Here is a 26,852-nt window from a genome sequence, read left to right on the forward strand (position 1 = left end):
CACTTTTATATTGATTTAAGAAGGAGTGTTATAAGTTTAAAGTGTTTAGCTGTGCGTCTATGTGTTTCTCAGTGGCATCGTAGCCCCTAAACGGTCGAACCGACTTGATTGAGAACATTTTTTTAGCTAAGTTTCCAAAAATCGGTCTACAAGAATTAAATTTGTCGGGGGTTTTATAAATTTTGTAAATTTCACTTGTTTTGTTTAGAAAAAAATTCCTAAATCCTTGATTATTCTTGTAAAAAGTACAAGAATTAGTGAAAGGTTCACGTTAAAATGTTTTTATTCAGCTAACATTTTTCAGAGCTAAAATTTTGTCGAATTATTAGTTTATTTTTACTTAAGTCATTGTACTATCAACATTAATAAAACAATTTAAGGTAGAACTATTTATTTGATTGACAATTTAGACAGAGGTATTTTATACAATAATAATGCTTTTTGCATAATAATTTTGTAAATTCAAATTAAATAAATCACGAATTATTTATAGTACAAGAGGCTACTATATCAATTCTGTTCCCACATTCTTTAATTCCTCCTATTATTTGTACATATTTTTCTACACAATTTTAAATTATACTTTTTTCGGATTAATTTGTTGCCTTAGAATATAACGAAAAGATTTTTCAATTTTTTTTTTTTCAGTTGAGATGGAACTCGTTTTCTTAAGGTATCAAAATATCAAAAACAAGAGTAATGATTTTATTCAAAGTAATCGTTTTCTTTTCCGGATTTCTTGAAATTAAGGGTCATATACATTTTATCTACTGCCATTTTTAATTCCCGAAACAAAAAGAGGAAGGTTAAAAGTTTGACCGCTATGTGTGTCTGTCTGTTTATAGCATCGTAGTTCTTAACCGTATGAACCGTTTTTGATTTTTTTTGTTTTGTTGAAAGGTAATTTAATGGAGAGTCTTCTTAGCTAGGTTTCAGGTGCGAGTTTAAGATTCCGTACCCAAAACAACTAAAAAGAGACGAGGCTCTTCAAAATCGGTTCAGTTTGATGATGGCTATAAGGAAAAAGGTAATTTAATGAAGAGTGTTCTTAGCTATGTTTCAAATGCCAGTTTATAGTTCCATACCCGAAATATTTGTCGGGTTTCTTTGTTTTAAATTTTGTAAATTTCACTTTTTAAAAACTTTTCTCATACAAGTGAAATGAGCAAGCTTAAAAAACGTAAAACACCAAACCCGTGGCTACATTTTCCATATTTTCAATGCAATTATTTAGTTATGATTGTGGGAGCGCTGGATAAATTCATTTTTATGTAATTCTATGTATTTATTATTTATCTATGCTTTCAGCCATTTGGAAGCCGTTAAAATACAGTAGAACCTCGATAACTTAAACCTCGGTAACATAAAAACCTCTGTTACTTCAAAAAATACTATGTTCCCTTCCCATCAGAGCCCAAAACCTCTATAACTTAAAATACGCAACTTCTATAACTTAAATAAATAATCTCTGTATAGGCCCTCAGTAACTACATAGAAACATGTACATACCTCTATATTAACCTTTACCTAACATAGACCCTTGATAACTTAAAACCTCTATAACTTAAAATATTTTGTGTTTCCCTTGGACTTTAACTTATCGAGGTTCTACTGTACCTAGAAAAATCAAATTAGCTTAAAGCAGTTTTCATCAAACTAATGGAGTGCCTTGAGAATTAGGAATTGAATAATATGAGATCGATTAATTCCATGCGACCTCTCGTACTATTATTACTACTATTAAACAAAAAATTATGATAATTTAATAATAGACTGATCAATAATTTCTCTTCAATTTAAAAAGAGTAAACGAACATTATTACCTAATAAATATTATTTAATTTCAAATTATTCAACTTAATAATCGTCTTAAAATAATATTTTAATATCCATTGTTTATTAAAAAAAAAAAAATAAATAAATGAAACTTTTTAAACTGAAAAAATAGAACAAAATTGTTAAAAATAATTTTTTATAAAACAATTTTTTATTTACTGTTAGATTACTCATTCATTTAATGCTAATCTTATACAATTGTTGCTAATTTTATTCTAATATTATTAAAAATATTATAAAAAATAATGAGCTTCTTTTAATCGAATAAATGAATTTTTTTTATTTATTTATTTACTAAAGTGATACCCACCCGCTTCGTTGGGTTTAAAAGTATAGATTGATACTTCTATAACACTCGAAATAATGGTAAGGATTGTTTTTCACAGGCAAAATATATTTATGGTTTTCCATTTTGGTTAATGTATAATAGTCATTATTATTCAATGAGTATATCAGAAAAACTGGCCGTGAAATATTTTATATGGATTTTTTTTACAGAAATCTGTAATTTATGGTAAATTTTTTTTTTTTTTTTTATTAATATATCTTTTATAAATTATATTCATGTGTTATTCTGAAGCTATATTGCTGTACAATTTCATTAAAAACCATTTGCTAGTTTTAGCGTGATAGCGTAACAAACAAACAAACAAACAAACATGCTTTCTTCCGTATTTATAATATGTAGAGATTTAATTTGTTATATTTTTTTCTATAATTTAATTTTGAGATTTGAACTCTTCTTTGTTTGAGTTTATGAATCTAGAAAAACTTCTTATATCAACTTTAATATTTTATGTATTTTGAATCAATTTATCATCGCATTAAAATAAAAAAGGGTCATTGTGTGGCATTTTAATGATTCTATTAACTTGTTTTATGCACTTGTTACGCTGTGTTAAAATGTCGTAAACACAGTGTGGTCTCTAAATAAGATATGTTTAATTTGCTCTTTGTAGAAACAAGTATGTTTGAATGGGTTTATTTTATAATCAATTGAATAGATTTCGATGAAACTTTTAATTCTAGAATAATTCAATTTGTTAAATTTATTTTTGAGTTATTCAATTAAACTGAAACTATGATACCAAAATTTATTGCCATATAGAGATAAAGATTACCCTCCCAAAGTAATGGTTAAAGAAAAATTGTTAAACTTTATTTAACCATTTTTTTGAGGAATTTTGCAGTTAGTCTTTCATTATTTTAATGTGAGAGTATTTTTATCTACCCTGGGACTATAGAAAACTTTCTTATTCCACTGTACATGTCAAAAATGAAAAATAAGAAAATTAACTAAATTTTCGAATAATAAAGGTACTCACCGCAGGAATATGAATACCTATAACATATCCAAAGGCCATTTCTTAATTTAAAACAAGTGAAAAAAAACAATTTACTGAGTTAATTATTGAATTACCTTGTATAGAAAGTGTTGAATGTCAGTGCTTGCATTATTTTGGCGGCTTATCGGTAGCCATTTATTTGACTTTCGAATATTTCGATATTTTTCGAAAGTGTTTTCTAGAATTTTTTTTTCGAAATTGTTTCACAATACTACTGGTTTAACCTACTTGCAAATTTTCAACTTCCTATCCCTTATAGTTTTGGGGAAAAAAGACACAAAATTTTTATCTAATTTGCGCTCTCGCTTGAAAACAGTAATGTTTTCAAAAAAATATTTCAAACAAAAGTTTACCGATTTACAAGATGCATCCCATGGACTCAAAACCCAATTGACATTTATTGTTCAATTACAATCAACTCGACCGCACTTTTTTTACTCGCATGTGTAGTCCGTTTTATTCGTTGGATGACAAGATAAGTATCATCATTGCTGAAATACCGAGTGGCATGGTTGGAATTACAAAATGAATTCTTTTTTCGGCTCTTAGCTTTGCTTTTTAGAGCATTCCTAATTAAATCATATAATTTACAAAAATTCGCACTTGTTATCATTTAAACACTTATGGATGACATTCCTATCAATGTCAGGTTGCATTTACAGAAACACAGACCATATGTTTTTTGTTATATTTACCTCATTTTGCTTACAATTTATTTCAAGTTTAAAATGTGCAATAACATTCGGATAACTTCTTCTTTTTTTTTGTTGATTTTGAAATACAACACTATACATTACACATGCTCAAAAAACCTGTATTTTTGTATCTTGAATGGAATGTTTACGATTTTTTATTTATTTTTGTCTTGTCTCAATAATATTTTATGTATTGGATAAAGATAGAAAAACAATATTTGTGATTGAAAACTTGCTTAAGTACGTTTGCCTTTGTTGCATTCATTCACTGTAGTGTGGAAACTTATCGATATGGAACATGCAAAAAGCTATGAGTGTTTTTTTCCTTTTAAAGGTATTTCTACTATTACCATATTCCTTACAAATCCAACAGTCATGAATATTATTCCAAAAGATTTGGAACCATATTTCTTAAAATTACACTCAATCATCAAATGAATTCGATTTATGGGGTCAAAATTAGTTTTTGGGGTCAAAATTACCTTACCAAATGAATTTTATTGAAATTGAAGACAAAAAAATGTACTTGTTCATTTGATTGGTCCAATATTCTAAATGAAGTTCTTTATTTTGTAGAGCTTTTCGGTCGTATTTCAAAATTTCTTCTTTACCCTACATATTCCAAAAACAGCCCAAATTTTGAATTTAGTGATATTCTTCAGCTTAACGATAAAATCTTCAAAATCATATATTGGTAAAATCGAAAATTCATGAAGAGTTAATTGGTTATTTGGGTAAAAATGATTGTCTAAGATAATTAAAAGCACGAAAAACTATTTTAATGTTAGATAATTTTCATGTGTGCAACTTCAGGTGTTTCACTACCAAAACGAAAGTGCTATCAAAAAACTGAAATTTTGTTTGACAAGTAATGAGTTAAATACACCTTCAAATTTCAAATCGATTCTCCGTACGGATTATTAAATTACCTTATCCTTAGAGCCTTCTTCAACGGAATCGATTTTGAGGATCATCGCCTATTTTTTAGTTGTTCCGGGTACAGAACCCTAAACTTGCACTTGAAATATAGCTAAGAACACGCTGCATTAAATTATCTATTAAACGAAAATAAGAAAATCAAAATCAGACATACCGACAGACAGACACTCACACACATAGCGGTAAAATTTATAACACCCCTATTTTTTGTTCGAGGGTTCAAAAACACCACTCATAGATTTTTGTATACTCATAACTTGATCCATTCTACTATGGCTATTAAGCTGTGGTATCATTGGTGCCTAGTGCCTAGTGCCAGTAATGTTTGGTTGTGGGTCACATCACAACACAAATACATTTAAAATTAAGTCATATTCACATATAATATTACTTATATATTATATTGGTTTTATACAAAACTTGGTTATTATGCTAGTATGTTACTTAAGTCATTCAAACAAATGATTTATCTTCTTATAAAATAATGTTATATAGCTTAACTTAAGTAAATACAAGTTTAAGATGATGATGATGATGATGCTGCATGCTGATGGTATGCGCTATGCTGCTGATAATAGGAGCTAGTTCAATTATATGTTCACACCTGATGCGATACGATAACTTGAAAACTAAACCACCTACAACTTACTTACTTACAAAGTTACAAGTTTATTTTATCGCGATTTATTTATTTGATAAAAATTTATTGACTTAGTTATTTCTTTTATCAATTTATTGTTTTTGCACAGATTATTCGTACCGTGTATGAGTTTTAGTTCAAGATTTTCCATGGTAATGACACACTACTTTATTAATATAATTTTAAGGATTAAATTTCGATTTTGACCTAATTTCTAAATCAATTTTGTAAATTACCAACGAGTAATCCATTAAATAATTATCCATACTGATGATGAACATGGTAATCAAAATATGTATTTATATAATACAAAAATATTTTTATAGGAAATTAGGTCAAAATCGAAACTTTATTCGAAATATTCTAGAGTTCTCATTTATTGTCATTGATAATCTTTATATAAGTCTATGGTTTGTATATGTTGCAGCTAGTTTGTTTAATTAGCCGATCAATTAGTATCTTAACCTTTTCTGAACGATGCCGCTAAATATTAGTGATGGGTGACCTCGAAAACTACCAAATAAGAGTTTTGGATCTATTTTGTGACCACTTTTGTGAAAAATCCTGGAAATGAGCTCTACAACCAGGATACCCTGGTACCTAGGTACACCGAGAAGTATTTTATATATCATATTCGTGATCATCAACCTCGAAAAGCTCCGAGTAATTATTTTTTATACATTTTACAATAATTTAGAGATAAGCCTGAGGATGAAGTGTTCAACCAGGTCGTCCTGGTCACCAAATGCATCGAGGAACCTTTTTAAACTCATATTCGTGATCAGCAACTCCAAGAACCCCCGAGTAACAAAATTTGCCCGATTTCGTTAAGTATTTGCCATTAAGTAATAAATTTTTGAACTTACGAAAATTCATCCTGTGATGCCATAAAAATTTTCATAGATTGTATAGAATCAAAATAGGTCACTAATTTTATAATTGCCTTCCTGGATCGAATGCAAAAAACTACATCTCAATCTGTCTTGCCCGAAATCGATTTCAATTCATTTTTAGTGATATATCGTCTCGCCTGTCTGTAATTAAATGTGAAATAGAAAGACTTACGTTTACTGCGAGAATTTACAATTCTCAGGAAAACATACGTCTCGGTAGCGAAGCTGCTGGCACACCTATATTACATTAATAAACCAAAAAAAAAAAAAAAACAATATTAAATTAATTTTAAATTCAATTAAAATTTAAATACTGTCTTATTACTGCAGAACATTTCAATAATAGGTTCATTTTATTAAATTTATTCATTGATTTAATGAGACTACATGCGTGTATGATTGGCGGATAGACCACAAACTGACGGTCAACTATAAACAGTGAGTGCTTGTGCATGGAATTAAAACATGGGACACTACATGGGTCTAGAACCAGGTGTATTAATTGACAGTCATTGCATTATTTTATTTTAGTCTTTACTTATGTGTGACCTGGTTTGAGGACATTCCAAGTGGGTAGTTTGACTGGGACGGTAAATCTGTCAAATAATAACTCAGGTGTCTTAAGGCCAAAAACTCCTGTAGAGTAAAATAGCAAATACTGGCTTAATCTGAATGTTCAGTATGCGTAGAGACTGCGAAAGCACTACCTGTCGATTCTTTTTGCTTCAAGAGTTTTCAGCAAGAAGTGTTAGAAAACTTTCTTAGCAAAATTCGTCAAGCGTCGGACCGCACACCTGTCAATAGGGAACGTGAGACTATGCCGGAATGCTCTTAATTCCGTATCCTATTTAGTCATATGCAGCAATGATATTTTCTATGAGTCTATCAATTTACCATTGCCGCAAAGGCTCAAATCAATGTGATGTTATTAGGAAATAAATTTTGTCGCACGAGCCCTTTATTTACTGTATATTATAAATAGAATAACAACCAAATAGCATGTAGCTGTGAGTAAGAATTTTCCAAACCCACGAAAGAAAAGTACCCAAGAAGTTGTTAGACACATCTTGGACAATAATCTTTAAAATTGCAGGCTATTATAAAATAAAACGGTCAAATATCGCACTAGGACCTAGACCCATCATGAATGTAATAACAACTAATCATATTATTCACATATTTATTATTAAATTGTATGTTTAATAAGATTTAAAATAGATTACTTATACTTGCTGGTTGCTATAAAGTAAAGTAAAATACTTTTACCTCGTAAGTAAACATTACTTTTAATTAGATTTTTAAGTATTTTCCCACGATTTATTTGAATACAATAAACAGACCAAGACAACACCACGCTATCATCGTATATTCTTAATATAGGACACAATGTATTACGACGACGGGACCGTGTACAATCAAATTATTATTGATTTGATTTGATTTTAAATACAAGATGTCCTCTTTGCAATAAAATTCAAATCAAAATGCATAATTCAAAGTCCAAAGTGTTTCGAACTGGATGAACTGGATAAGTGGCTAAAAAAATTAATCGGGCAACATGATCGACAAATTATACATATATTTATTAAACATTTCCGCAAAAATCCGTCATGTGGTCATTAGTAATCAATACCCTGATAAATTGATGGACTGTGGACTCGCCAACGCTGCATTACAATTATCGGACAAAAATTATCTTAATACTAGCGACCCGCCCGGCTTCGCACGGGTGTAATGCTGATACTAAATATAGTACAGAATGTCTTTATATAAAAAAATGTGTTAATTTAGGACATCACATTATAAACCTCTAAAATTATCAGTATTTATTCTCTTCTTTATTATGCATGTATTATACATATATACTTCCTTCCTCTTGAAACACTATATCTATTAAAAAAACCGCATCAAAATCCGTTGCGTAGTTTTAAAGATCTAAGCATACATAGGGACAGACAGCTAGCGAGAAGCGACTTTGTTTTATTCGATGTAGCGATTAAAATCACATAATCTATCATTTACAATAAGTACAGAGTATGTACTCGTAAATAATCAATACACGGTTAAATTGACATATAATTTAGAGGCATCAAGCTCGAAAAAACGCAACATTTCTGAGAATCGTCACAATGGCAAGCCACTCCAAAGTTTGGAACGTGTGATAAAAATTGATCCAGATTAGATAATATTTAAGCTAGGATTTTCTCTTAGAAGATCTTTTGAACTGCAACCACTCCGATCTATTGTACTTTTCTTCAATGGTGCTCCTTTAGCTTTAACAAACTTCAGAATATTTTTGGCATATAAACATCATATCTTTGGAATAAGATAACTATGAATTAGGTGACCTTCTTTGACTAGGAAATCATACCTCTGACCTAAAGGCATTTACCTCTAAAATTTGCAAAGGTTGTTGGTATCATAAAAAATTAATTAAAAATCATGAAGGCGGGCAATTTAATATCGATAGGCTAGTTTCTCAAGTGTTGTTGTAGCTAAATATTAATTGAATGAATGACTTAATAAAATATTAGAAAAATTACTTCAACCCTATGATGGGGGATTAATTAGACCCCATTCCTCATATAACGTTGTTTTTTTTTTGAAATTTTCTAGTTTTAGAACCAATGTGAAACGGAATAATGACCACGGTAGTTATGTGGAACGGCTGAACAAATTTTTTGAGCGTTTTGCAGGCTTAGTGGAACGCACCCAAAATGAACAATTACTTATTCTACTTTCACGGCTATCACCAAAATCGTATGAAATAAATAATTATAAAAACGCTAAAAATATAAAAATAAATAAATTTAAAACGATTGCGAGCTCGTAATTAGCAAAAATCTTGTAAACAATTTGCATGGAAACTGGAAACATACAAATTTAAGAATATAAGAGTGCATTTTAAATCCACTTCTAACTGATCGTGTGAAATTTTTTTAAATATAAATAATTTTTGCATGTATAAAAATTTGAGATAAAATTGGATGACATTAAAAATGGAGAGTTGTGATTTAATATAAAAAGTAGGTACATATACATATATATTAATAAATAAATGGTGCGGAGGCATGAGGCGCATTATTATTATTTATTTAAATGATTTGTGTTATGAATAAGATATTAAAATAAATATGAATATTATTATTTTGAATGACATATAGTGTTATGACCCCATATACCTATATACTATCCAAAAGAATTTCCATTTAGAGTGTCCGAACAAGTTGTTAAATTCAAGTTTCAAGTTTGTTTTAAGATATGAGCCCTTGTGTATGTGTGTTTGAGGACATTTTTTCGTACACGATTTCTCGTGAATGAAAGCTAATATCTAACTAAAATTTACGTCAGTTTTTGTGTAATAACAACAAGATGAACTGAAGAGACTACCAAAAGTGGCGTGTTGAAATTGAAGCGTTGGGGAGAGAGGTGAATTAACCTGGAATTAATTTTTCTATTAATATTAAGAAATTGGTCATTTAGATCCCTATATCCTGATATATGATATATACATAATATCCTATCCCTATCCCTATAATATTTTGAATTGAAATTTGTACATATACTTGTGTAAAACAATCAGAGACCCGAGAGATGGAGGCTATAATGCGTTAGTCTTTCCTTTAAGCACAGCGAAGCGGTCGGGTATCAAGTTAATAACAGGTTGGCTGATAAGTCCCCGGTCTGACACATAAATGGCGTCGCTAGTATTAAATGCATATTATTTTTATATAGTACCAACCTTCAAATGATTCGTGTCAAAATTTGACGTCTGTAAGTCAATTAGTTTGTGAGATAGAGCGTCTTTTGTGAAGCAACTTTTGTTATTGTGAAAAAAATGGAAAAAATGGAATTTCGTGTTTTGATAAAATACTGTTTTCTGAAGGGAAAAAATACAGAGTCCGGAAACTCATTATCAAGCCAAGTTTTTGCTTCCACTGTATTTTTTCCCTTCAGAAAACAGTATTTTATCAAAACACGAAATTCCTTTTTTTCCATTTTTTTCACAATAACAAAAGTTGCTTCACAAAAGACGCTCTATCTCACAAACTAATTGACTTACAGACGTCAAATTTTGACACGAATCATTTGAAGGTTGGTACTATATAAAAATAATATGCATTTAATACTAGCGATGCCATTTATGTGTCAGACCGGGGACTTATCAGCCAACCTATTAATTCATGAACTGACTGGTTGTCATAACTGTTATCTATATGCAATATACAAGCTGTATAACAATTTTCAGCTTTAATAAATTCATTTAAATACCACGGAAATCATAAATAAATCTGATGTATTAATTGTTCATAAATAAGGGCTGACTGACCAGCCCTGTTCTAACACCTAACTGACTGATAATCATACTTGTTATTTATATACAATATACAATCTGTATAACAATTTTCAGTTTTAGTAAATTCATTTTAGTAGCACGTAAAACTGCACCGTTTCGATAGCATATATCTGACCTCTGTTCTATCGTTCGCTTGACTGACCGCAGTATGTGTGTATACACAACTACTATAACCAATCCTCAAATTTTCAGCTTTAGTAAATTCAACGAATTTTTTTGGCCTGGCTCTTAATCAATAAGGGTCGCACTCATATGCACAGCTTGTTTAATTTAAGTTTGATGTTCGGACATTCTTAATAGAAGACCTATTAAAAATGTTGAGCTGTGTCCGTGATGTGTCCACAATACACTACACAATATTATTATTATTAATAATAATCATAATACTTGTTTCAAAAACATTTTAGAAAGGGAATTTTTAAAACTCCACCTAATTATAATAAATAGAGTTGTTTTATTAAAAAGATACTGCGACTTATGTGCGAGTCTACTTTAAATCATAATAACCACAAAAACAACTGTTTATTTAAAAAAAATTGTTTATCTAATTTTACAATCGTAAAATTTAAATTTAGTTTAAAACAAATATTTATTTACAATTAATGCAAACAAGTGGCTCCTATTTAGGATTCCGTAATTGATTGCAGTGTCTTAAGGTATTTCTATCTGAGTGAGAGAGTATACGATCTTAGAAAGAGAAAAAATATAGTTCTCTAAATAGTAGTTGTTTAATGCAGTAAATCGATCCTTTGCTCTATGAAAAATTAAAACAAATCTACCCCACGAGAACCATACATTTTACCGAGATAAAACCAGATCATCAGACTATAATCTATCTCTGGGCCAAATTTCAGCTGTTCTGGCGTGATTGAGTAACATCCATCCATCCATCCATCCAAACTTTCACGATTATAATATATATCAGATTATACTGAGAATTCGGGTATTGTCAAGAAACAAAGCACCACCAAAATGTTCTTCAGATGGTTCTGATCAAAAATTCTTATATGACCACAAAACTTTTTAAGGAGTACCTATATGACTAGGACAATGGTTTTCTGCGAAACTTTTTCAAACCGCCTCAAAAATGTTCTTCGGATTGTTCTAATCAAAAACTCTAACGGCCACAAAATTTTTTAATGACTAGTTTCCGAGCTACGGATTATACATATTAACTATAATGAGACTCGAAAACTACTCGTTAAAAAGTTTTGTGGCAATGAAAGTTTTTGATCAGAACGATTTGAAGAACATTTTGGCAGTAAAAAAGTTTCACAGAAAGCCATTTTCCTAGCCATATACTAAGACTATAATATATTCGCAGCTTTTGCTGCCCATAGGTCGAAAACTACTCGTTAAAAAATTTGTGGCTGTGAGAGCTTTTGATCAGAATGGATCATAAAAATTTTCCCAAAAAGCCATTTTCTTAGCAAAGCTCTAACGCCGGAACTGTGTATTAAAATTTTGAATAGCTCATAGATCATTTTGAACTTTTCAATCGATAATAGAAACCGTTAAATTGATTTGAGTAATAATTATCGTCTAAACAGATTTATCGTTAAATATGATATCTTTCATCTTGTCATTTTTATTATGAGTGTCATAAATAAATTTATACAATTTTTCAATATTTATTTAATTGAAAAACTAATAAAAATATATAAGTAATGGACACAACAAGTGATTACAAAATTTTTATAAAAATAAATAAATTGTATACACAAATCCACCCACTCTTGTAATCGTTGTTGTTCCATGTTTACTGCAGTGTTCACATACAATATCATAAAATACTTTTAATAAACAAGTTCTGTGATTAGCTGTTGTAACTAATTCTATAATACTTCTTTACGGTTTAGCAAATATTTGATTTTGAGATCATTGCGACCATAGAGTCGAGTCAAGTCAATCATTTTATATTGGTATGTATTTTGTAGGCAGAATACATTTCGAAAAACGTTGGATTTGACTGAAAATAAAATAAGTCCATCATTAAGTTAAGTTGAATCGTGAAATGGATTTTCAAAGTAATTCAATAAAATTGGAATACAAGTTAATTGTTGAAATACCCTGTATAGGAAATTTTGAATGTCAGGGCTTGCATTATTATACTCTGTTTGTATGTTTGTATATCAAGATATACTAAATTTAGTCTCAAGTTTGTAACGCTTAAAAATATTGATGATAAGAACAAAATTTTGGCATAGCCCGCCCGTCTGTTAGTGGATTCGATAACTCAAAAGCGAAAAGAGAAATCAAGCTGAAATTTGCTTAGCGTGCTCAAGACGTTCAAAGTGAGGACGAGTTCGTAAATGGGCAACAAGACCTTAACCTATGTTGCTCATTTACGAACTCGTCCTCACTTTTAACGTCTTGACCACGCTATACAAATTTCAGCTTGATATCTCTTTTTGTTTTTGATTTTTCGTCCACAGACGAACAAAGGGAGATGGAGTAATATGGAGTAATAGTTGGTGATTTTATGAGCACCTATACCAAAATTTTGTTACTAACATCAATATTTTTAAGCGTTACAAACTTGGGACTAAACTTAACATAAAACTTAATATAAAAATTCAATTCTTAAAAAAAAGGTGTAAGTGCAGGTAAATTATTCTTAATATGAATTCTGTCTATACTTAACACATTTATTTGCGCTTCTACCATCATTATCAGACTGAATCTTTTTGAGAAATACATATTTTTACACAATGAGCACTACTTATCTCACTCATTTTGAGTGGAATAAATAGTTTATTATCGCACGCATTTTCAACCAATCAAATTAGCCAAAATATTGTTAAGGGGGGCATGTTTCTAAGATATAAAAAAGTTAGTCAGGATAACTCATGATTGCTTCATCGAAAATTAAAAAAGAAATCAAAGGGATTTCTTTAGTGCATTGAAAATTTTAGTTCCTTTTAAATTTGAACGAAGAAATTAACAAAAGTTTTGGTGAAAATGTATTTAAAAAAAAAAACACTCAGAAACTAGTATTTCATATGTAACTGAAGTGTTCAAAGTACAGGCAAAAATTTTGACTACCAAATTTAAAAGAAAAATTTTGAGAAAAACGCGATTTAAGTTTGATACATGAATAAAATTGAGAAAAAAGAGCGCCCGGAAACTCAATTGTCTGTCTATAGACGCATATAGTATCGCTGCTAGATAGTATCAGATAGTAGTATCAGAAAATAACAAATTACTATAGTACCTGTGATAACGCATTAGTAACGTACTTGTGCGATTACCCAACTCTTGCAATGCATTCGTCTTGCAAATTTCGCTCGCTTACGTTAATAATAATCTTATTCCCCAATTGTATCGTAAATAACTATTCTGTTAAATTTCTCAGCGAGAAAACATAGGCAAACGTCAGCTTATGATCTGAGTTCAGTCAAACAATTATTTACCTAAAATATAATAATAATAATGAGGTTTAACCTCCGTTTCTCTGACATATACGCCTATAACAGAGGGCACTCACATCATTATTTGTTAATCTTTATTTATTTAATTACAAACATATTTACAATTACATTTTGATGCGGGTGGAGTCGGTTACTACGTTCTTATCCAAGCGACGATAATGTGATCAATTCTGCACTATCATTATTTATAAATTGTTCACACTGCCGCTGCCTGGATTCGAACACGCAACCTAAGTCTAAATGGACAAACAGACAAAAGCAAACGCCTTAGACCGCTCGGCCATTTAGGCTATATACCTAAAATAGAATTCATACCTACGACGAATACAATTAATAATTTTATAAAGGATATATAAAATTATAAAATACATATAAGAATCATAATAAAAGTACCGTTTTCAAACAAAAATTAATACCTGGAAATAATGTCGTTAATATTATTAATTTATTAATAACTTTTTTTTTTTTACTTAAATATACAAACTAATAAATATTTATAAATATTATATTTTAAAGAGACCATATGTGTAGTGACTTAGTGAGTTTAGATTTAATGTGTGTAGGAGAAAGAGGAGCTGAAGAGGGGGGTTGTTGCTGATGCATGCTGTTTTGTGCTAAGTTCAAATACAACATTTTAAAAATATATGAATAATGGAAATAAATAGTCTTTTTTAATATTGTTGCAGCAGTTTTTTACAAGTCTAGAGTCAAACGTAGTATTTGAGAGTAAATAGTTTCATCACCACTTTTCTTCCAGAGTAATAGATCCAGGGAGATCGGATATAAAAAATGTTATCCAATTACCATGAAAAATGTTATCCAATTACCAAGCCGATATGTTCATTTGTGCTTTCAGTGCATCCTAGATTAATTGTTAATCTGTTGGAGACATAAATTATATAATCAATGCTACTACAGAGATAAAGTTAATTACGCGTGAATTTTACAAAATATGTCGGGTACTGAACCCTAAACTGGCACTTGAAACATATCTAAGAACACTCCCCATTAAATTTCCTTTTTTCTAAGAGCCTTCTCCAAACTGAACCTATTTTAAACACCATTGTCTATTTTTCAGTTGTTTCGGGTACGGAACCCTTAACTCGCACTTGAAACATAGCTAAGAATACACTCCATTACCTTTCAAACGAAACAAAATCAAAATCTGTTCATCCGTTTTGGCGCTACGATTCCACAGACAGACAAATACACATACATAGCGGTAACACCCTCTTTTTGATTCGGGGGTCAAAAATAACAAAATATGGTGTTTTTTCGTGGTAGATGGATAATATTATTTCATATTGTGTTCTAGGCCTTGCAGAACTTTTTATCAAGAAGTAACTTTTTTTCATATAACATAAAATAAAAAGGTTTTCCATATGGTGCGTTTTTAATTGGACACACTATATATTCATCAATTTGTGACAACCTTATCACGAATTTCAAAATTTCACAGGTCCTTTAAGAAAGATATTTTCATATTTTTTTCTAGGCCATGCAGAACTTTTTATCAAGAATAATTTTTTTTATATAACGAAGAATAAAAAAAGTTTTTTATATGGTGTCGATTTAATTGGATACACTGTATATTCCTTAATTTTAAGCTTGTCACAAATTTGAAAATTTTCCAAGTTCTTCTTTTTAGAGGAAAAAGTTGTTGACGGCATGATCTCAAATTTTCAGCGATTTTGGAATGACTGTTAAATACTATTGACTGGCCCTAAACCTTTTTTATTTAGTAGTAGTCGTGTTAATACCTTAATAACAGTATAAAATAATTAAAAATTGACTTTAGTAGCTAAGCTAATATACAAGTTTATTGCGAATATATTACAAACATTTATTTTTTATTTGATTTCCGTGATTCTATAAAATTGTATCTCATTATCTTAATAGTAGATTCACAGATGTTGGTTGTGATTAACATAGCAAACAAGCTTAAAAAAAACCGGCGTTGCTTATAAATCAGTGCTAGATTAATCGGTAGGCCGGTGATTTTGTAGTAGATTTTAGGGGCGGCATAATTTCTCATTGATGTGGTCAACAATAGGTAATATGGGTAAGATGACCGCCTGAAATTGGCAGCTGTTTCATATTGAAACAAAGTAAAAAATACTTTCAAACAATTTCTTTATGATTGGAACAAGTACAGCTAAATATTTGTATTTACAATAGAATGGGATTGAATTGAAAATATGAATTCATTGATACAAAATCACTGAAGTTAAATAAACAAAATCGTTACTTCTATGAAAGAGATTGATTTTAGTTTAAAGTCATGTATTTTATTGATGGAAAATAAAATTATACTTAGTTGGAACATATAATCGTGTAAATAAAGCGAATCGATGAATTAAAAGAAAATTTCTTAACGTTTGCTTTAAATATGGGATTTGGTTACCACGAACACATACCTGCCATGTTTAGCCGATGTGCGGTTGTTTGAACTACATGAAGATTGTTGTTACTAATTTAAAGAGAGTTTAAAATAAACTTGTTGATCATTTTTATAATATATAACATATTTTTATACATATATAACAACCATCGGTAGCCCAGTTTGTACAGTGATGGACTTAAGATACTAAAACCAATAGTAATTCATAAGTCGCTGATTCAAGTTCGATTCGCAGAAATCTAATTTTTTTAAAAATAAACCTAATAAAGCTACTCATGCGATTGTTTCAATCAAATCACCATTTTGTTATAATATTTTAGACAGTATATTACTTTCATACAAACGACACATGTGGTTGTGCCAACTTCACCACTCAGTCCCATACGGTAGTTCGTGGCCTCCATCACATTCGTGGCCTCATTCGCTATATTTGCTCTTGCGATAGGGTTGAGACAAGCTCATATCGGTTGATAATAAGAATTTTTTTCAATGTATTTCTTCCTGTTTACTGAAGATTTGATTGTATTTTAAATAATTAAATTTTTATGAACGAAAATGAAATTAAAATTTTTTTCTAGCCCAACCCAAAAAATTGTATATAATTATCCTTACACAAAAGTATTAATTTATTTAAATATATATTAATTAAATAAAAATTCAATATTATTATTAAGAATATCCAAAGCGGATACAAACTATTAAAGCTGAAGTCATCCACAAACAAAATCAAATCAATTGCATTCTTTTGAAAAAAATATTTAACTCTTATAAAATTATATAGTAAATTGATATAGCTACGAAAAAAAAATTAATAATAATATTAATGAATTAAAACAGGAAGTGATTTTTATATTATATTATTATAAAATAAATAATTATTTATTTAATTATTATAATTAACGATTTTTATCATTTCAATCACTCTTCTGTGCTTCTGCTGTAATAATGTGTCGTCTGAATTTTCAATAAAATTATAACTTAGCAAAGAAACGAACCAAATACAATAACAGTTATTATATGTTTTTAAATTATATTTAAAGATCAGGACGTCATTGTGCATGATTTGTGTATCTTGTTTATATAAATAAAAATGAATGTTTTTATGTTAGTGTTTGTATATTTTGTATACTTAACTTACTTGGTTTGGTCTTCTGAGGATGCCCACAAAGATTTCTGACCCAAAAATATATATAAATAAAAATGAATGTATGTTTGTTTGTATTTCTATACCTTCCTAAACCATTGATCAGATTTGTGATGAAATTTTAGCAGGGTCTTCTGAGGACATCGATGAAGATTTCTGGCCCACAAAAATGAGGGTGTCGATGAAGATTTTATACTTGGAGTTAGGAACAATGTTATCTCTTAGGAACAATGTTATCCTTACTTAGGAACAATGTTATCTCTTATACAGGGTGTTTGTGAGAACTTGACATGAGTTTGAAACTCAAAAAATAATTTTAATAAAGAAAAATACTTTATACGAAAAAAATGATGGGCACATCTTGTGAGGGTATTGAATTCGTCCAAGTCGTTAAGGATCAATTAAAATTTGAAGAATAGTTCAAGTATAAATTTAATTCAAAAATTCTACCTTTTTGTATGTTTAATTTAAATGCCAATTTTTTTTTATTACCAACTTTTCAAATAATCTTATCAAATACAATTACTATTTGTTTTATAAAATAGTGATATTTTGGCATATGGTATCCTGTTCTATAACTATTCATTGAATATTATTTAAAAAAATAACCATACAAAATTTATCTTTTAAAAAATAACCCAATTGTTATGGTTTATTATAAATTATTTAATTTTTAATTATAAATTATATGCTTTTATTAAAAATAATTACCATTTTATCAAGTTTAAACAAAAAAATTATTTTTTTGTAAATCTTACCATATGTGATTATATTTTACTGTTAAAAAAAATTTTTTTTAATAATTTTTTGATAGGCGATTCAAATCGATTTTGATTACATGTACAAAATGAAAAAATCTTTAAGTTTTGTTTGATATTGAATCAAATCAGCCGTAAATATATGTTTTATAATATATTGTATAGTTTTTGATAACTAAATCAGGAACTCTTTTCTAACACAAAAGTTCTAATTCTAAATCAAAAATCTTTTCTAGCACCTTTTTTAACACACGAGTTTTTGAGACAGAGAGTCAAAGTTATGGTAGTCAAACATCTTCAGGAGCGTGCATATGGCTTAATATTAACTTGATTTATCGATCGATTTCATTTTTTGTTATGTTGAATACAGAATTGTATGCCCTTTCAAATGATTTGTAACAAGGTAGGGGTACCATTTGAAATTTCAAATTTTTGCCGGCTAGGGGCGAAGGGGTGAAACTTAATATCCTCTTCCCCCTCGATATCTAAATCGACGTATTTTCACTAAAAACAGTAATCACATCAGGTCAAGAGTTGTTGAGGGTGGATACTTTTGAAATGATCATACTGTATAATGCGAAAATTGATGTAGTAAAATCGACGAACAAAACATGAATTATTTCAAAAAAATTAATGAAAATATATTTTCATTTGCAGATGATGATGAAGAGAAAGAAAATGAAGTTGATGAATTAGAACGACTAGATGGTACAGACGATGAAGGCATTGAACGGGATTCAGGTGATTATGATTGTGAGAATGCTGGTCCATCCTCATATTCCTCAGATATTTTATTATCATCGTCACATCATCACCATTCACACCATCATCACCATCATCATAGAACGTTGGCAAAAGTACAAAAGGTGAGTTTACTTTTTATGTTTCTGATATAATAAAAGGATATATTGATAAAGTGTGATCACATAAATGGAAAATCGGAAATTAAAGAATAGGTTTGACCGAGAAGTCCGGGATAAACGAGAAGTATCCACGTTGAGCACTTTTTGAGTGAACAAAAATCATTGAACTCGTGTCATCGTTGTTTGTAATTGAACTCCTCTTAAACAGATGGACCGATTTTGATGAAATGTTCTGTGTGTGTTCAAGTAAATTCGAAGATGGTTTAGATTCATAATTCTCTACTTCAAAATATTTTAAAGATTCCGCACCAAAAAATTAGAACTAATGAAATTAATGGTGGAAACGCACATAAATAATATATCATGTAATTATTTGCGCTCCCACCATATTTATCTAGAATTGTGAACAGCTATTTGAATAGTATTGAGGTGATATTTATTATTATTCACGTATTGCGAATAGGTATTTATTAGAGCTATATTCGAGCGCAGTGACCTCCACTGCCAAAGGTTCCAGCTCATCCGAAGGCCTGTTTTTCCAAAGAATTAAGTTTTTACTTCCGCCTTCCTTTCTTGACCATCTTTTTTTTGCCTCAGTACCTACTTCATTCACAATATAATTTCGGCCTAAAAATTGACAAAAAAAAAATTTCAATACTTAATTCATTAGATTATTATTACCCAAAATATTCAGAAATCAGAGAAATTTTTAATCCTCGATTAAAAAGAGGAATTAATCGGAAATTCCATACGAGATGATTACTCGGAACGATTTCAAAAAAGCTTTTATCTAATATTTGTCTAATACTCAAATGAACCGAATTTTCGGGATTTATGGATTCAAAATACTTTAGAAAATCTAATTATCATGAATCGGATTATTAATTTTTGTTTCTTTAAGGTAAGTGTGTCACTTTGTAAGTGCGATAAAAGATAAAAATAATAACAATTTGTAAAAATTTACAAAAGCAATGATTTGTTTGTTCCCTTGTCAACTCCATTCCAAGCACATAAATAAATATAACTATAAAAAAAGTGTTGAATAAAGATTAAAATATCAGTTACAAAGATTCTTATAGTTCCTGCCTAGATGACAATTTTTATTTTGTTGAAATAAATATGTACATAATATTATGACATCACATCATTTACACCCTACGTAAACTAGCTAATGTAATATATTTATCAACCTACTTAACTTGAGTAACTAATACTTTATTACTACTCAGTCACCACTAGTCACTTACATATTTAAGAATAAAAACAATGAATGTAAGGTACAACACGAATCATTATATTAATACTTATCTTAAATTTATTTTTATGTTACCGAAAATGGTTACTTTTTTATATATAAATACAAGTTGATTGATTTTGTCTCTATTATTTATAAATTTAAAATATATGAATTATTTTGAAGGTCCGTAACTAGGGCGTGGCTAAGTAAACACGCGCCACCGGCGTATAAGAAATACAGGCGCAAAATAAACGTATGTTTTATACGTAAAACAAAAAGTTAGTAGAGAATCATGTAAAAAGCGCTCATTTACATAGTCATAAAGTAAAAAAATTTCATTTTTTGATAAAACAGGCAAATTTGATCCTATTTTATTGGAATTTTTTTTGAAACCATCTAATTTTGGGTCAGTTTTTTCAACTGTGATGCCTATTTTTCGCTAGCTATCACTTATATGCTTAATTCAGGGACCAGGACTCCACATTCTTGAAAGCTATTATAGCTAGGTTAATTTTGGTCACAAATTTGAAAAGAATGGCCCAAATTTAGTAGGATTACATACTTGGTTGATCAAAATTCGATAAAATTTGGATGTGATAGAGCAAAATTTAATTTTTTGGATTCTAATGACGTCATTAAGTTAAAAAACTAAATTTTTTTGATAAAGCAGGCAATTTTGATCCGATCTTATTGGAGTTTTTTTTGAAACCCACTAACTTTTCAGCTGTGATGTAAATTTTTCGCTAGCTATCATTTATGTACTTAATTCCGGGACCAGGACTCCCAAATTCTTGAAACTTATTAGAGCTAGGTTAATTTTGATCCTAAATTTGAAAAAATCCTAAATTTTAAAAAGTATGACTCCAATTTAGTAGGGTTACATACTTGGTTTATCAAAATTGGATAAAATTTGGATATGATAGAACAAAATTTAAATTTTTGGATTTTGATGACGTCATAAAGTTACAAAATTAGATTTTTTTGATTAAACAGGCAATTTTGATCCGATCTTATTGGATTTTTTTTGAAATCCACTAACTTTTCAGCTGTGATGTAAATTTTTCGCTAGCTATCATTTATGTACTTAATTCCGGGACCAGGACTCCCAAATTCTTGAAACTTATTAGAGCTAGGTTAATTTTGATCCTAAATTTGAAAAAATCCTAAATTTTAAAAAGTATGACTCCAATTTAGTAGGGTTACATACTTGGTTTATCAAAATTGGATAAAATTTGGATATGATAGAACAAAATTTAAATTTTTGGATTTTGATGACGTCATAAAGTTACAAAATTAGATTTTTTTGATTAAACAGGCAAATTTGATCCGATCTTATTGGATTTTTTTTGAAATCCACTAATTTTGGGTCATTCTTTTCAGCTGCGATGTCAGTTTTTCGCTAGCTATCACTCATATGCTTAATTCCGGGACCAGGACTGCAAATTCTTGAAACCTATTAGACCTAGGTTATTTTTGATCTCAAATTTGAAAAGTAACACAGGCAAATTTGATCCGTTGTTTCAATATTTCTTGATCATATTAACAATATGTATGAATCGAATCATCGTGTTTGAAGCTTTAAGTATTCAAACTTTTCCAGACTTTTATCCATGCTTTATAACAAATAAATCAACTTGTACCATCATATGTGATTTACTTAAAAAATATGATTTATTAATAAAATATGACATCACATTATTGTTCAGGTACTACACATAATCATATAAAACATTAAATACGTATAAAGTGATATACTACTACTCACTACTCACTTGAAGTTGAAATGAAATTAAAAGTGATATTCATAAATAGCTTATTGTTATTGTTATTACTTACATACACTACCATAAGACACACACTGAATAACAAAAAAAAAAAATTTTAAAAACCTTTATTTATTTTTGAATATTTATTTACAAGTACGTGTGTATGTAATAATATTTTGTGGGTATACAAAGTCTTTTTATAATAATATTTATTGTCAAAATATTATACCATGGCTTACTTGACTCACACGACGCAGACGTGTGGAACTAATTAATTGTAATCACTATTTTTTTATATATATATTTATTTGGTCTAGATGTTGTTAGTTAATAATTTGGATCCGTAGAAAAATTTTTAAAAAAATTGAAAATAAATGACAGCTTTTTGTAGTAGTTAGTTTTGCTAGTTGGAGAAAATCTCGTTTTCCAACCAATGACCAACTCGCCATTATAACAATACTCCGGACCTGTAAAAGGTTCGGTCTATTCGGTTGTAGAACTTGTTATTTGTGTCATATTCTAAGAATCTTTTTCTTGGCTAAGAGTTTTTTATTATTTGTCAAGAGTTTTCTACGTATTGAATTGATTTTTCTTAAGTCGACCCTGAGAATCATATATTATTTGGTTTTTCTACTTATTTCACTATTTATTATACAATTCGAACAAAAAAATGGGAAACTAAAATATTAAATCACGAAAAAATGTGGAAATTTTTGCTGTTGTTATTATTAAAAGAGCTTTGCTTTGATTGCTTTGGTAATAGATCCGTCAGTCTGTTCTAAATTTTTTTGTGTTGTAATTTAAACCTACATACACAAGTTATGTATATATCGCAGCCAACTAGCTTAATTAGCCGTTCAATTAATAGCCTAGCCATTTTACTAAACTGGGTCGTTCAACTAAAAGCCGGAACGACATTCAGCCATTCAATTAAACAACTAGGCTAATGAGTTGAATCGATAAAGTTTAACATTTGCCTATCCTAATCATTTTAATTTAGTTCCACTTTCTGCCACATGACGCTGAATCCCGGACACTGATAATATGACGGACGAATAACAACAATATTATTGGTGTTTCTCATAGTTTATATGCGTTTACTCGAAATTTTAGGAAGTCTAATTTTTTGATAGAGGCTGTGGCAAGTCAGTCACATTTTCGTGGCTAGGGATTCCAATAATTCAAACCGTTAGTTGAATGGTGCTGTTTAGTAAAAAGGCTAGGATGTTAACTGAACGACTAATTAACTACTTATCTGCGACATGTATTTCAATAAACCTAAAACCAAATATAATCTTTGATGACAGACATAGTCAAACTAAATTTAATTATTTATTTACATAATTGTATGTGACATAATTCACTGCACCTCCTCCTTAGTCCCACAACACTCTCTTTTGTTATGTAATATGTATATAATTTTATCACACGTTAGCGTGATAATAGTTATTGAAAATCCCCTCACGTGAATAATTGATAGCAAGACTGACTTTTCGCGTGGTTTTCTCATAGTTGGAATAACATCCGAGTCAATACTGGTTCAAGCCTAAAAAGAATTCGTTGAGTACTGGGCTTGGAGTTCAAAACTAACGCTAAACTAAATTAATCAAAAATAAATTAACCTCAAATGAAAGTGAAAAAAAAAGTCTTCACTGTGTGAACTTACACATTTCCAACACTCTATCCCAATTTGGAAGAGCTATTGAGATGAGCAAGATCCTTAAAATGTCGAAAAATACAGTTTCTCACAAAATCACTGCCCAAAACAAAAAGACTTTATTTAAACGTAGGCTAAGAATATTTTCGATCATCAAGTCACCTTCCAAACAAAACAAAAAACCTAACCAAAATTGTTTCAACGCTTTTGGGGGTACGTTGCTCCATACAAAAACATTGAGATACACATTCTTTTGTAAAGACTCATTAATAAATGAGTTTGTCACAACCGGGGTTTGAATCAGTGTGAGCACTTGCGGTTATTTGGATGTTTTTACAATCACGCTCATAATCGCAACTGCCACAACAGCAAAAACCCTAAATTTAATTCAAAACTTGGTTCATTCTCATTGGATAAGGGTTTTAAATACGTAATTGGTCTAGGCCCTAGGCGTAGGCAGTAGCGAATTAAGGCTGAATGTCGACCTAGGCCCGGTTTGAATGCCGCCCTCTCAGCCGCTATTTATAAGGAAGATTTTTAACATTTAAACTTTTGTTCTATCTCTAACAGTTACAAGACCCCAATTGATCTATGTTGCTCGTTTACGAACTCAGACTCACTTATTACGTCCTGAGCACGCTATAGATTGATATCTCTTTTTGTTTTGAGTTATCGTGTTGACAGACGTACAGACAGAGAGACAGATAGACAACCGGAAGTAGATTAATTAGGTAAATTAATGAAGAACTATATAAATAAAAATTGTTTCAGGGTTCTGTACATTTTAAAATGAGATTAATTATACTGAAAATACAAAAATTTCACTGAAAATACAAAAAAGGTACATAAGTTCTCAAAATTTTTCAATTCAGCATTCTGTTTTTATTTTTTTTTAATAATCCATAATATTTATCGATAAAACTAATATTGATAAAAGCCAATTGATCTATTAAAAAATTAACATTGAGGCACATTAAAAAGTAACTTCAATCATTAGATTATTCAATAAATTTTATTGATTGCCCTTGAAATGGTTTGCTTTTAAAATTATGACGTTTCGAAAATTTTGCCGCCCCTAAAATTGTGCCGCCCTAGGCCCGGGCCTCACGGGCCTAAGCCTAAATCCAGGACTGGGCGTAGGTAAGAGCTGACAAACCAAGGCGCTTGGTACATTTGATTTAGTTTAGCTTGGACCAGAACTGAAATAACAAAGCTGAATTGACTACCCAATGCTGACCTAACCTCAATTTCATCGTCGGATATAAGGAATTTTTTAATTGGGTATAAATAAAACCACATTATTACGAAATTTTGTGAATTAATACAATTTTTTGAAAAATTTATTTTTTGTTGCAGTTGTGCGTGGAACATATTGGACCAGATGCTGAGAAACATTATAGAAAAGTAGTTAGCGCATTATATGCGGAAGCACGTGAATTAGCAACATTTTTACAAACCGTTTCATCAACTGGTGCACGAGATTTTCGTCCAAATCCAGACATATCATCATGTTCGGATTTAGACAAATTACAAACCATGGATTGGGTAAGTTTATCGATATTATTACTTTTCCGCGATATATATTTGGAAAAAAACTTATTGAAAAAATGTTAGTTGGGTGAGAATCATGCGCACATTATGTTACCATATACACATGGCGCGTGCGCGTGTGTGCATAAAAACCTTTTTTATTTATTGGCATTTGCGTGGTGGCAACAAATTATTGGCTTTAAATATATAAAAATAATCATCAAAATTTTCAATCAAATCCTTTTTTGCTGATCAAAAAAAATCCCAATTTCCAGTCAAGCCGTAGGATTTGGCGAGCGCTGCAAGTATGTAAATATTATTTTCAGAGCTTTGTTTTTTGATTCGAGCATGTGTGATCTTCGTTTTTTCATCCATCATCTATTTTTATTTTTCATTTTTCACATATTTTTTTTAAGCTCTGGCTTTAGTTTTTCATAATAGTTTTTCTCCACCTATTTTCCTTTTTTTACTAAAATCTATAATGTATTTTTCACAGTATTAGAGATAATGAAATTGTTTTTTTAAGGAGATTCTCCTACTGGCTAAAATTAAATTGCGCACTTTATATAAATATTTGTCTAGAGCGTATTTAAGAAAAAAAAATTCTGGAACGGATCGTAATATTCAAATCGACTGTAGTAGGAGGATCTCCTTAATATGTTTTATTCATTTGAATTTAGTATTTTTAAATTTCTCTGGGTCAATCTTTTTTGAAGTGAAACTTCTTTAAGTGTATCTCAAAAAACTTATCAGTAAAAATATATGATGCCATCACATTGTAATTTATCGAAACTAGAAACTCCGCTTCTTCATCTCACTGTCTAATATTAACCCGTTAGCACTCGCATTAAGAGTATTTTGCTGAAGACTAGAGATTACCGAACGGTTGACGCGAGTGCTGACTGACTAACAATAATTTCATTTCCTATTCACAGATGGGCGCTCATATTCTAAAATTTAACTAATAGTTCTATTCCCCATTCACAGATGGCTATTTATTGCCGTTTTACATAATCAATTATAAATATTTATATTTAATATAAATTTTGTTTCAATATAACGCGAGAGAAGTTTCACTTCCGTCCTGGAACCCCGACCCATACATTTTTTTTAAATAAATTTTCAATTTTATTCTTAGAATTTATTACTTCTTCCATGGTTTTCAGTTTTCTATAAAGAGAAATAGATAGAAATAAATTTCAATTGTATCTTCTACTCTGCCGCAGAGAAATATAATTTTCTTTATGTGTTTTATTTAACTCATATATTTTTTACATTACCAATAAATAGTTTAGACCGAGATATATTAGTAAGCATTATTTTCGAGTTCATTTCGGGTTCAGAAAAATTTCTAAAAAA

At 29.7% G+C, this 26,852-nt stretch overlaps 1 protein-coding gene across 2 annotated transcripts in view; it reads left to right on the forward strand.

Moving 5' to 3' along the window:
- The window catches only part of LOC123290603 (protein spire), a 196,244-nt gene that overhangs the window by 110,174 nt on the left and 59,218 nt on the right, over positions 1-26,852 (forward strand). For both annotated transcript variants that reach the window (XM_044870855.1, XM_044870856.1), the window contains exons 4-5: positions 19,098-19,306; positions 25,320-25,508. In XM_044870855.1, coding sequence (XP_044726790.1) covers positions 19,098-19,306; positions 25,320-25,508 — 398 coding nt within the window. The remainder of the gene's footprint in view (positions 1-19,097; positions 19,307-25,319; positions 25,509-26,852) is intronic.

This window comes from Chrysoperla carnea, chromosome 1 (genome assembly GCF_905475395.1).
Source record: "Chrysoperla carnea chromosome 1, inChrCarn1.1, whole genome shotgun sequence".
Classification (NCBI taxonomy): Eukaryota; Metazoa; Arthropoda; class Insecta; order Neuroptera; family Chrysopidae; genus Chrysoperla; species Chrysoperla carnea.